We start from the raw sequence: 14,062 nt of genomic DNA on the forward strand, positions 1-14,062 counted from the left end.
GCTAGTGCTGGAAGTAATGATCTCCTCGGTAATTTTTAAATACTATAATCTCTTTATGTGAAGTAAAAAAAAATCACAAAATTATACTGTGGATATTTATATGTCTCCCCAGTAGACTGCTACTAAATTCTGGTAAATATGGTTTAAAATCATTCAGTTTGACAGGTATGGTTTTCCCATCAAGGACTTGAAAAGCACTGTGTTCCTCCTGAAGTGCCAAGAGCCCAGAGCACCTCAAGGCCAAGTGTCCCTCCCCACAACCTCTGAAAGCAATAAAAAATTGAGGTCCCACCTCTGTGACTGGTGAGTTCTCTGGAAGCAGAAGGCAGGGGTGTGTAGTGGTGCATCTCAGGAGAGGCAGAGGCAGCAAGGTCCCCACTGGAAGCCTGCATGATAAAAATAAATGTCAATATGAAGCAACATCCAATGCAAAATCCCCTTGTTAACCAAACATGTTCCTTGGGATCTGAATTTATCCACAGAGACTCTTCTTAGGAAGCAAGAGTGGTCTTTGTTGACATAAAATTCTGTAAGTATAGGGTAGGGTACAAAGCTTGGAGGGCCTCAGCACTGTGAAATGACACCATGACAAGAGGCTGGTTTCTTTGTTGGGATGAACTTAAAGGAGGAAGAGGAGGAAAAGGAGAGGCTAAAAGCAGGAAATAGTATAGACTTAGATCTTTTTATCACAGGTCTTCTCCCAGTAATTCCCACAAAGCAAGTGCAGTCGGTGAGCAGATTTCTATGGAAACCAGTGCAGAGGCTAAGTTTGCCCCCAGGGTGGACGAGGAAAAGCAGGGCTGGTATACATGGCCCCGTGGCATGAGGCAGAGGAAGTGGAAGATATAAAACTCTGCAGCATGAAATCACCATAGGGAAGGACATAAATTGTTACAGGCTGTGCAACTTGGCTTCTGGCTAAGTTTAATGACAGCACTGAGAAATCCATCTGAGACCTGGGTTTGGGATATAGGTTCAGCATAACCTATCCAAAATGCTTTGGACTAGAATATTTTGGATTTCTGATTTTTTAAAATATTTTTGAATATTTGTATATATACAATGAGATATGTTGGCAATGAGATCCAAGTCGGAATACAAAATTCATTTATGTTTCCTATATACCCTATGCACACATTGAAGATAATTTTATACAACATTTTAAATATGCCTACATTTTGACTGCAACTTATCACCGGAGGTCAGGTGTGGAATTTTCCACTTGTGATGTCATGTCAGTACTAAAAAAAAGGTCTGGATTTGGGAATGTGTTTGATTTTGAATTTGGGGGTTAGGGATGTTCAACTTATATAATAGTTATCAACAAAATATTGTTATTCTAAAGCCTAAAAGAAAATGACCTGAAGTGCATCTTGGATGATGCTTTGTATTGTATATAATAGCTCCTTGACCATAGAACTGATATAGTATGGTCCTGACTATTAACTCTCTCCCTTCTGAACTCCACATCCTTGTGGGTTAAAGTATGAAGACAGTTAGCTGTTGGGTTGGCTGTCATACACTTCAGATGACCAGTGTGTCATCTTCAGAATATAGCTGCCTATAACAACCAACAACCATTGCAACTCTTAACTGAGATTTCTAAATCAAATGCAACTTTTTTTTCTTAATATCCAAAAAAGAACATCTGCTAGGATCAAAATCCTAAGCTTACAACCTTTCCAAGCTCCATGAAAAAGTAAATTTCATTAATGCTCTATTTTTCTTTCCGGAATAGGAAATGCATTCTACGGGATATATTTGCCCTGCTAGAAGCAGGTCTTTTCTCCAAAGAGATTACCTACATTATGGGAATCAAAACTAAGTAGGAGATTATACCTACTTGCTAGAAAAATCCTTTAAACTTCATTTCTGACATTTGAGATGTTTGATTAAGCAGCTTTCGGTAGAGACTTATAGAAAGAGTTCTGAATGGAGTGAAACCAGAAGCTATGTCCCTGGGTAGGAACAGCTTTAGGCAACATTTCTTCACACCAGCTCAAAGACAAATATAAGGCAAATATATGGTGTTTAAAGCTTGATCCAAGGGTGTTGGATCCAGAAAGGCAAAAGCTCAGTTACCAACAATAATGTTTTAAAAAGTGCATAAGATTTGTTATATACTACATCACTAGACATTTAGGGTGTTGCAAGAATGTGAAAGGGTCAGAAGTGGGATTAAAATTAAAGTTAAAATACTATAATCACCACTTGTCTCTTTGGGATTCCAGATCTTCTGTAATTGCAACATGATTAATGAAATATAATGACAGTGCTCTAAATACTACGGTACTTATTTAATGCTTAGGGCAGGATATACGGGGTCCTGGAATGGAGACCATCCTTACCTAGATATACATACTTCCTCTATAACAGGCTCTAACTTTTTGTCCATGTTCTACCTCATTATTGAAAGGAAAAAAAAATCCTAAAATCCAAAATAAGTTTTAAGTTGCTCTATTATGGTATTCTTTAGTACTTTTAATCTCTATGTGGGCTGTTGACAACTTGATGACAGCTTTTCCCAAAATTAGTGGAGGAAATCCTACCTCTAAATAAATACCTTGGACTGTGCAAAACATTAGAATTCTGTGACCAAGAGAAAAAAAAAGAGCTATTTAGTTTTATTTCCAACTGTCAACAGGTCAGAAATGGTGTGGCTTGGGTTGTGTGGTCATCATTCTATGCCCAGCACTTAATTCTTCTTCGGCTTAGTGTCCATTTATAAGCTCAAGTCATGGAAAAGAATTCAGGAAAAGAATAATTCTGCAAGCGATGCTTTCTGGTGGAACTTTCATGACTCAATGTTTAGAAAAACAACTACAAATCAGTTCCAACCACCAACTCTGTGACCTGGCTTTTATCAAAACGAATCCTATTCACTCATTTCAATAGTGATGTTCACACTGGTTTTCTGAATCTTATGCTTAGAAGCACGATTCAAAAAGGCAAAATTATCATATGAAAGAAGTGGACAAGAACGCGTCTTAAATTTGCACACTGTCTGCCAAAGCATAAAGAGTTGACTTTGCAACCGAAGCAGTATACCCACAGTATATTGAGTTTGAGATAATAAAAGCATAAGTAGAAAAATGGACATGATGTTTTATTTTACCTGGACTAAGAAGAGATGCCTAAAATGAGAATAAGAAAATTGGGGCAGCTCTGAATCTTCAGGACTATAAAGGTTCTCAAATCTTTGAATCCTTGCCAATTTTCCTAACTGCCTATTGGCAGGGATTTGTATTTTTACATTTTACTTTTATCTCCTGTTAGAAGATATTTGCCACATTTACAATAAAATACTAGTATCCAGGATACATAAAGAATGTCCCTAAGCCAATAAAAATAGGAAAAAAAAATGGACAAAGGAAATGTCAGGGATTTCAAAGAAGAGAAAACCTGAACAGATAATAAACATAGAATTTGCTCAAATTTGCCAGCACTAAAGGCAATGAGAATTAAAACAGGGTACAGTTTTTCCACTGATCCTATTGGCCAAGTTTTAAGTCCCATAACAACAAGTGCTAGTGAGAATGAAAGAAAATTAAACTGTCCCTCTCATCCCTTGCCAGTAGGAATGTACCCTGGTTCACTACTTTGGAGGGTAGTTTAGCTGCATCTAATAAAACTGAAAATTGGTGCACTGATTCCACTTGGAGAATTTCACACAGGTCTGCAAGTTTACTATGTTTACTGAAGCATCATTGGTAACAGGGAAAAAAAAAGTGGAAATAACTTAAATGTCAGTAAGGAAAAAGGATAGATAAAATGTTGTATATTCATATGGCAGAATAATATTTACCATTTAAGAGCAATAACTTGATATATCTATATTGAAATATATCATCTCATTTTGAAGAGGTCTAAAATTTATAAAGAGTAAAAATGCAAAATTTATAAAGAGTAAAAAAAGCATCAGTCGGGAGCCTACACCCTGGGAACAAATCTTTACTCCTCACACTTCAGATAGAGCCCTAATATCCAGAGTATACAAAGAACTCAAAAAATTAGACAATAAGAAAACAAACAACCCAATCAACAAATGGGCCAAGGACCTGAACAGACACTTCTCAGAGGAGGACATACAGTCTATCAACAAGTACATGAAAAAATGCTCACCATCTCTAGCTGTCAGAGAAATGCAAATCAAAACCACCCTAAGATACCATCTCACTCCAGTAAGATTGGCAACCATTATGAAGTCAAACAACAACAAGTGCTGGCGAGGATGTGGGGAAAAGGGTACACTTGTACATTGCTGGTGGGACTGCAAATTGGTGCAGCCAATTTGGAAAGCAGTATGGAGATTTCTTGGAAAGCTGGGAATGGAGCCACCATTTGACCCAGCTATTCCCCTTCTTGGTCTATTCCCTAAAGACCTAAAAAGAGCATGCTACAGGGACACTGCTACATCGATGTTCATAGCAGCACAATTCACAATAGCAAGACTGTGGAACCAACCTAGATGCCCTTCAATAGACGAATGGATAAAAAAAAAATGTGGCATTTATACACAATGGAGTATTACTCTGCATTAAAAAATGACAAAATCATAGAATTTGCAGGGAAATGGATGGCATTAGAGCAGATTATGCTAAGTGAGGCTAGCCAATCCCTAAAAAACAAATGCCAAATGTCTTCTTTGATATAAGGAGAGTAACTAAGAACAGAGTAGGGACGAAGAGCAGGAGAAGAAGATTAACATTAAATAGGGATGAGAGGTGGGAGGGAAAAGGAGAGAGAAGGGAAATTGCATGGAAATGGAAGAGACCCTCAGGGTTATACAAAAGTACATACAAGAGGAAGTGAGGGGAAAGGGAAAAATAATACAAGGGGGAGAAATGAATGACAGTAGAGGGGGTAGAGAGAGAAGAGGGGAGGGGAGGGGAGGGAAGCGAGGGGAGGGGGGATAGTAGAGGATAGGAAAGGCAGCAGAACACAACAGACACTAGGATGGCAATATGTAAATCAATGGATGTGTAACTGATGTAATTCTGCAATCTGTATATGGGGTAAAAATGGGAGTTCATAACCCACTTGAATCAAAGTGTGAAATATGATATATCAAGAAATTTGTAATGTTTTGAACAACCAACAATAAAAAATTTAAAAAAAGCATCAGTCGTTATTTATCAAGTACATCTTACATAATTTTAAGTTTCCAAATGATAAATTCAGTATAATATTATTTATGTAAATATGAAGTTCTTTGATTTTGTACATGTATGGAAACATCCAAAAATTATAAAACAGACACTAAATTCATGTAAATGATTGGGCAGGGTAACAGGACTGGGGCTAATGGGATGTGGAGGAGTTTCATTTCTATATATGATGGTTTCTGGTTTTATTCATTTAAAGAATATTCTTGAAACAATGACATCAAAATGTTAGAAACTACAAATTTGATATGGTAGCTATGTGTGTTCATTTAAAAAAAAAAACTCTATTAAGTTTCTCATTTAATTTAACAGCATGTAGAGAAGTGTCTCTTTGTATTAAGATGACATTACTACTTCCCCAGGTACCAGATACCATTACCTAGATGACCTTCACCTAGATCTTCTTCTACAGCAAGTTTTTCTCATCTTAAGTTTTCTTCACAACGTGCCCATTGCTTTAGCTTATACTTCTGTGCTCATAATTTTTAATCTTCCCTAGTTTTCAAAATTCCTTGAAATATGAAATTTGAAAACACAATAACTCCATTTCTCCTCGGATGCATGCATTCCTATGGAAACACGAACCCATACTGACAGCATATTTCCTCCAACCATTGTCTAGTAGTTGTGTAACATAGACTGAAAGCCATCTCTGGTTGGATTTTTTAGATGAAATACCCTATTTCTGCTTTTCCTTGAGCTGCTGATTGTGACATGTAAGATGGAACAAAGCTGAGGATGATAAATGTGTGTCCCCTCGGTGCCCAGGCTTGAAGTAGCCCTCCTGCCTCACAAGCCCTCCTGCTGAAGATCTGCCAAGGCGTATTGACAGCATTTTCATTCTTCTCCTGTTCACAGTGGAAGATATACACTGAATTGAAGAGTTACTAATACTTTCTTTAGTCTCACATCAATAATAGTAATAGTCCCTAATAGACTGCACTCTGCAATTTCCATAATGCAGGAAGGACGGGAGAACTTTTGGCAACCTCACTGGGAAGGATTCTGTGAAAACACAGGATGCTCCAAGAGAGACTTGCAAAGTGAGCATGTCACCGGCGATTACAGAAAACAAATGTCTTCAGATAAATGCATGCAATTCCAAGCCCTTCCCAGCCCTTCAAAACGGGTGCACACAATGAAAACTGCAGTCGAGAGGATGTTGTGTGGACATCATGGATGTGCTGAAGGAACATGATATAGACCATGGGAGGAGAGATTTGGCAGGCTTCAAAACAAGAAGGGGGCAGCTACAAAGTTGTTTAATAGCCATAAATCTCCCACTATTTTTCACAAAATACCATCTAAGACCACAGCTCCACAACTCATTCCCCATCACTCAGCTCAAGTGGAGCGCTTTGGCACGCTCACTCACCCTTAAATCATACGCCGCATAAAGTGATCCCGGGTCTCGGAAATTTGTCAGCCTCTTTCAAGTAAAAGCAATCTTCACTTTTCATCACAATTCATTCCCTGAAACCATGGTATAAAGCTGACTCTTCTAAAAACATTTATTTTTCTCTCATAAGGAAAAACATCACTCATTATTTATCAAGTGTTTAGTAACCACCTACTATATGCCAGACCTCATGCTGAAAATATCATGAAAAATAAAAGAAGGACCTTGGTTGCATTCTTGATGCATCAAAAAAAAAAAAATCACACCAGGATCAATAATTGTTATGAAGAGTCACCAACCTCATCTTCTGAATGAATCTCATCCTCTGAATTCACACAGAACATTGCCCCTGCCCCTGGTTATGACACCTGAACACCTGTCACAGTAGTCATGCTCTTACTTGTTTCTCATCCATTCTAGTGGAGAGTTTTCTAAATTAACTACGTGAACTTTCTGAAATAAACTCTACTATTAACACTCACACCCAACTACTACCAGAAAGAGAGAGGGGAAGTCATTGCATGATGATGGAAGGAATAAAACATTTTAAAGTCAAAGATAAAATGATATACTCATTATTCTAATTCAACTAAAGCAATGAGCCAACTTTTCAGAATAGGAGGATAAAGACTTGCCATCGCCTGCAGGATTGGGTGAGGGAAGCTAAGAGCCAGCCTGAGGGCTGAGGCTTCCTGCCCAGCTCACAGATGAAGGCTCCAGGCCTTGAGTGTGAAGCAAGATGGAAAGTGCCAGTGGCAGATAGACTGGGCTGGGAATGACAGACAGACTTGGAAGCAGGAACAGACATCTTGTCCAGGGACAGAAGCCAAGAAATTGGGAGGAGGAAAGAGGCAAAGTAGAAATGAGGGTAAATTCATAACCAAGAGGCCCAGGAGGGCAGAAAGAAGAGCCTAGTCCAAGCTGAATGTTTAATCCATCCTCTTACATAGAATTGAAAACTTGGGACTCCATGGGTTAAGCTGATTGAGGACGGTGAAGAGGAAGAGAAGTCAGAAGTCAGTCAGAGATGCAGCAGGTTGTGCCAAAGGCCTGTCTGGCATAAGAAAGCCTTTTGAAGGCAATAGCCTGAAGTTTTTCATTTGTTTTTGTCTGAACTATAGGGGACCCAACTCTTCCAGTGCCCAAATGGGCAACCAGCTCAGAGTTAGTAGTTCACAAATATTTATGTAAGGCCAGGAGACAGGAAGAAAGAGGGGGAGGAAGGAAAAGAAACAGGAAAGGAAAAAGGAAAGAAAGACTGTGGTTTGGGCATTCCGTGGGCTATTACTCAATCAATCTTGTGCTGTGAGAGAAGTAAAAGAACTACGTACAATGCAGCGGCTTCCAAAAGGTACTTAGCAGATACTTATATAACGGAAAAAAATGAAAAGAATCTACATATTGGACATTACAGTAATTATCAAATTTTCTTAGGTAAACAAACAAAACTATAACTATGAAGGCAAGAAAAAAATGTGCAAAAGTGTATCTTACATAATTTTAAGTGAACACAGTAAATATTAAAATCACATTATTGTGATTTTTAATCATATAAAATTTGCAATCCACTGAAGTTAAACAAAGATAAAAAGATGTTTGATAGGAATGTTAGATTAAGTTTTTTTTTTAAACTTTTTTAACATGTAGTATGTCCCTGCTTCTTACAATTTAAAATATTAAAAATTAAATTTGTACTTATATAACAGGGCTGATAGGAAACAACACAATTTCCCTCAAGGACCTCTCCAGTCTCTCTCATCAGAAGCTGAGGAGAGTTGGAAGGAGAGAGGAACATTAGGAGTCAAGGAGAAAAGAAAAGGAAACAGGAAAGAAAGGAAACAAAGTAGGAGACTGGAGTTAGTATCTCCTGAATATGTGCTAAGTGCTAACGGTTTTCTAACGTATAAGAGATGTTCAGTTCTAAAACTCTGTGAATAGAGACCAACTCAGCCTGACCCTGGAGCCCAAGGTGCTTCCCCAGCGCCCCATCTTCCCTGCATCAGAGCCCCCAGGATCTCATAATCGCCCTCTCCTGGCATTACTCCACTCTGCCTCACAATACTGTCAGCTGGGCTCCTCTGGTCCCTCATCAGAACTGTAGACTTCAAGATGTTAGGGGCTAATCCTAAATTAACAGTGAATACCTAACAGCATCTAGCAAAGCAACTTCTGAAAGTAATGGGAAAAGTCTGTCAATAAGAAGAAATCTACCCATTATATAGGTAATTTAAATAAAGGCAGAACACTCCATTCAGAAACAATCTCATGTGTGTAGGAGATTGAAATATACACACATACACACACACACGCACACACAAACCAGGGATTAAACTCAGCAGTGCCTAACCACTGAGCCACATGCGCACTTAATTTTTTTTTTTTTTTCAGTTTTTAATTCTGAAACAGGATCTTGCTAAGTTGTTTAGGACCTTGCTAAGTTGCTGAGTCTGGCTTTGAACTTGGGATCCTCTAGCCTCAGCCTCTCTAGCTGCTAGGATTAACAGGCGTGCGCCACCATGCCCAGCTAGAAACAATCATCTTTATCCAAAGATGTATGATTAAGCACGAATCAATATTGCTGCTAATTAATTTCCACTGAGGATTTAGTTTGGATAATATGTTCAAACATAGAACATAATCAGAATGTAATATATTATAACCTCCAAGCAATCTGCATGTGTGCATCACATTTCTTGAACATTAATTAACATGCAGGCATTTGACATACACTGCTTCATTTAGCCCTCTCAACTATCTTATAATGCAAGTACCGTTACAATTACCATTTCACAGATAAGATGACTGAGATTTAGAGAGAGGTTATATAACTTATCCAACAGCACCAAGTATGTGAAAAATTTGGAATTCAGAATGACACAATTTGATTTCATAGCTTGAATTCCAACCATTCTACGATAAATATGATGCTCAAATAAACCTAGCAAAGAAAACCCTTATGGATTTATTTAGTATCCATATAAAGGAAGGCAATATGTTTGTAGAGAGATATGATTCCATTCATGTTAAGACTCAATGTGTTTTGTGTTCTAGTATATAACAAAACTGTCCACCTATTTATTAATAAATAAAATAATGAGCTATGTAATGTAGACATAAGTGCTTTTGATATCCTTGGTTTGGGGGTTCATATAACTGGAATGTGCTAGAATCAACATGTAATTGCTCAAAATATCCAACGATTAACTTTTCAGGAATTTTGTAAGCCAGTTTTTAAACACAGACACCACTTAAAATTAAGCTGTATATGCTCAGAATTGAATAAATTATGTTAAAAGCAAGATAACATACACAAAAACTTATCACTAGTTCTTTTACAAAAATTCACTATTATTTATGCTTTGAGTCTTTGGTACCTATATGGTGGAAATACTATAAAATGATATACTCTCTCTCTCCAACACTTCAATGATACCACTGTGATAGCTTCACATCAGTCACTGTGGGAGTATCTGCAGCAGAAAATTATACAATAATTAGGTCTTGATTTATTGGTTTGTTTATTTCCTATACTTAAGAAAGTAATGGAGAAGCCTGGCCAGTGCAAGCCTGTATGTAATACCAGCTATGCAGGAAGACCACAAGTTCAAGGAAGCCTGCGCAACTCAGTGAGAACTTGTCCAAGATTAAACAAATAAGTAAATGAATGAAGGACTTCAGGTTGTAGCTCAGTGGTAGATTGCTTACCTAGCATGCATGAGGCCCTGGATGTAATCTCCAACACCACAAAACAAAAGAAAGTTTAAAAATAGTAATGAAAAAAATATTAATGATGCAGACTTAGCTGAATAGGATGTTATATCTATAGCCATTAATTGTGAATAGCAGAGAAAATATTTTTCCAGTACTCAAAAACTATTATTAGCTGACTGACTAAAGCAGTTGTTTGTAGTATTGACAAATAAGTGAAGCTCTGATGTACTCATTAAGATAAAAGAAAAAATATCAACCTGAATTGCTGTTAGAATTACATTTGTTCATCAATTATACTGTAACTATAGATATAAATTGAAGAGTTTGGCCAAAGTCCCTGTAGTAGCTGTAAGCATACTACAGTGATGCAGCCACATCAATGTTTATAGCAGCTCAATTCACAATAGCTAAACTATAAAACCAACCTGGGTGCCCTTCAACTGATGAATGAATAAAGAAATTGTGGTATGTATGCACAATGGAATATTACTTGGCCTTAAAGAACAATTAAATTATGGCATTTGCTGGTAAATGGATGAAACTAGAGAATGTCATGCTAAGCAAAATAAGCCAATTCCAAAGAAACAAAAGCTAAGTGTTTTCTCTTATCTGCAGATGCTAATTTACAATAAGGGGGTGGGAATAGAGGTACTCCGAATTAGAAAGAGGGCAGTGAAGGCAGAGATGAGGGTATAGGGGTAGGAACGATAGTAAATGAATTGGACATTATTACTCTTTGTGTATATATGATACATGACCTGTGTAATACTACATCATGTACAACCAGAAGAAGGAGAAGTTATACTCCATTTATGTGTGATGTGTCAAAATGCATCCTACTGTCATGTATAACTAATTAGAATAAAAAAAATTTAAATAGCTTCTAGAATTAAATGGTTGTATAGACGTTATAATACAGTATTATATATTTGACTTTTGTCAATCCTATTCTACATATTCTTTATAGAATAAAAATTACAATACATTTATGTGCTAATATTATATATGCATATACTCCCCGTCCCCAGGCCCTGAATGCCAAACATTTACCAGTACACTTACACCACTACATATGACCCTTGTCAAGTAACATGTGACACATGTTTGGAGCCATGGAGAAAAGGGCCAGGAATGGAGAGCATGGTAAGGAAAAACTCCTTAGGCTTCCAGAATTCTGTCCTTGACTTGTCCACAACTTGAACTTGGTCCTCCCTCTTCTCTTCTCTGATGCCTTACTGACCAAGATTTGCAGCAGGGGCCCTCTGACTGTGTGATGGGCTGTAGACTTAAATTCTTAAAGCCTCACCTTTTTTGGCTGTAAAATGTAATGATAATAGGAGTTGGGAGGAGGAGGGTGACTGAAGTTAGCTAACCCTCAATGAGAGTTTACCTTGGATCTTGGACTATATTAACCAATTTCCAAGTACTAATTTATTCAATCCTCACAAAACCACCACAAAGGAGTTATAGTCCCCAATTTGGTTTCATAGATGGGGAAACAGAGGGTTGGTAAATTTAAGAAATCTGACAGATCTCACTTAGGTTCTCGGGTCACTGGTACATGGCACAATTGGGCCACGAATTCAGGCAGTGTGCCGCCAGTGGCCACTGACTTCACTACTGAGATGCTCTATTTCTTCTCTTCCCAATAAAGGTCAAGGTTAAATAAAATAAGAAACAATGGTCTTAACTAGTGCTCATTAAACAGTGCATATGATTTTTCTTTGTACTTTGGTCTAATTTTGTATAGCACTTTATCTCTTCAATTAGACTTTGAATTTTTCAGGACGTAGACTCAAGCTGTATAGCTTTCCACCATTCAGAGAAAACCACAGCACGGACATGCACACACTTTGTAATTAAGTGTTTATGACATGTATGGACTTCGCTTATCACTTGTTGAGCACAAGAGCACTAAGATCCTTTGGAGAGCAAAAGTGGTGATATCTGTAACCCTGTCATAATCAGGACTCATGCAGATTCACTGTGTTATTGTGTCTTCAGTAAAGAGCTACATATGGCGTTTCTCATCTGGATTTGTAGGACTGTCTTAGAAATAATATTATGTCATGGTAGTCCTAGAGGCTTGATTTATTTTGGCTTAAAAGAAGGAACTTGCCTCATGTGTCTCTCTTCCTCTCACAGCGTTTTTTTTTTTTTTTATTCTAAAGGGCTGCAGGTCAAGTTCTGTCCTTGGAACCAAAGTAGTTTTCCAAAATGAGGTGAAGCCAGCTCTGTCAAGCTGGGCCAGATCTGCTGTCATTGCCTTTCCCAAATACATCAGACCCTCTGCTTGTAAAAATAAATTGATACCAATGCAAGAAATTTATTAGGAGATGACAGCCTGGTTCATAATGGAAATATGGAGAAAACATCATCCTTCAAAACTGACAGTTTATCCATCATGCCTCAGATTCCTGAGATATAAGCAGATACTGTCACACACAATCCACGGAGGACATGTCTTCTTGGATTTCCTTATGACAGGAAACACTGAAATAATCCAGGAGAAGGGAAAGACTAGCGCTGCCCTTAATGTGCTCAGCCATAAATTTTTAACATTAGCAGAAGAAACATGTGGCCAAGGCAATGAATGATGGGAAAGTCGGGAGGCCTGGAATCCTCAGAGGCCTCTTCTTTTCTCTTGGGGGTGATGAACTGGGACAGGGGTCAGAGAGGGTTACTGCACTGCTGTGAGGGACATCAATACCTTGTTATGTGTAAGCAGAGCCAACAGGTGGCAGAACACTACTGTGTTCACACCACAGCTGGCCCCGCTTGAGGTTTGGGGACCAGGTCATCTATCCCCACTAACTCTCCAACTGTGCCTCTTCTGCTTAGCTTGTTATTTGCAGTGATGAACTTAGGACAATTTAGGAGGCCATTTTAATTAGGAATAAGTATAAGAATATCTGTGGGGTCACAAGAGGTCTGATCTTAGCAGACTTAATGAGGCGACCAGCCCAACCTTGTATGAAATAATTGTGTATTGTATTAAAAACCATTTTGGAAAATATAATTGTGGCAGTAGATTGGAATGAAACAAACATGGTATTAAAGGAGAGAAAAGCATTCACTGCCAAATTTATGGGGCCTTAAAATATTTATGTTCCAAACTTGCATTCTTTGGAGGTTTGCTGAGTGTTGCTAGAGCTGGGGAACTTTTTTTTTTTTTTTTTTTTTTTTTAATGAGATACATGCATACCTTTCCAATTTACAGATCTTTCACAGTGAAAATAGAAAGTCATAAATGTGAATCGGAAACCTAAACAAGGTGAGGGCAGCCCTAATGGCCTCATATTCTTCATTCACTCATTATATGAGAAAAAATAAAGCCATGGGAAATCCCATTTAAATGTGAATAATGTGCAAGGAATCTTTGATTTCAGTTTCTATCTATATGATCAAGGTATAGAGACCATCAGCATAATATGACAACCCAAATAAACTTGGGTTTTGTTCATGTTTGCTGTGTTATGTGGGATAGGATATGTGCGTTATGGGGTTACTTAAACACAGAGTCAAATACTGGATTTTGATTTACTTCTTCATATAAATCCCAAGGAACAGGGGGCTGGGGAATAAATTACATGCTGTCAAGTCCTTGTTCGTAGGTACCAGTGTTTGAAAAACCACAAATGGGTCTAAGAATTCTTAGAATCCTCCTTTGAATGCTCTCAGTCTCTGAAAAAAAGGCAAATGAACTTCTAACTGTTCACATTTGTTTTGGCCATTCTTCCCAATTCCTCTGTCTCAAATAAGACCTGAAACTCGGTTGACTTTACAT

The 14,062-nt window shown here is 37.8% G+C and overlaps 1 protein-coding gene across 9 annotated transcripts in view; it reads right to left on the reverse strand.

Annotated features, from left to right (window-relative positions):
- The window catches only part of Lrmda (leucine rich melanocyte differentiation associated), a 1,020,522-nt gene that overhangs the window by 196,203 nt on the left and 810,257 nt on the right, over positions 1-14,062 (reverse strand). For all 9 annotated transcript variants that reach the window (XM_058577977.1, XM_058577983.1, XM_058577979.1 and 6 more), the window contains one exon: positions 293-386. In XM_058577977.1, coding sequence (XP_058433960.1) covers positions 293-386 — 94 coding nt within the window. The remainder of the gene's footprint in view (positions 1-292; positions 387-14,062) is intronic.

The sequence above is a fragment of the Marmota monax genome, unplaced genomic scaffold (genome assembly GCF_021218885.2).
Source record: "Marmota monax isolate L192 unplaced genomic scaffold, Marmota_monax_Labrador192_F-V1.1 WCK01_AAM20220418_F8-fsc00019, whole genome shotgun sequence".
NCBI classification, from domain to species: Eukaryota; Metazoa; Chordata; class Mammalia; order Rodentia; family Sciuridae; genus Marmota; species Marmota monax.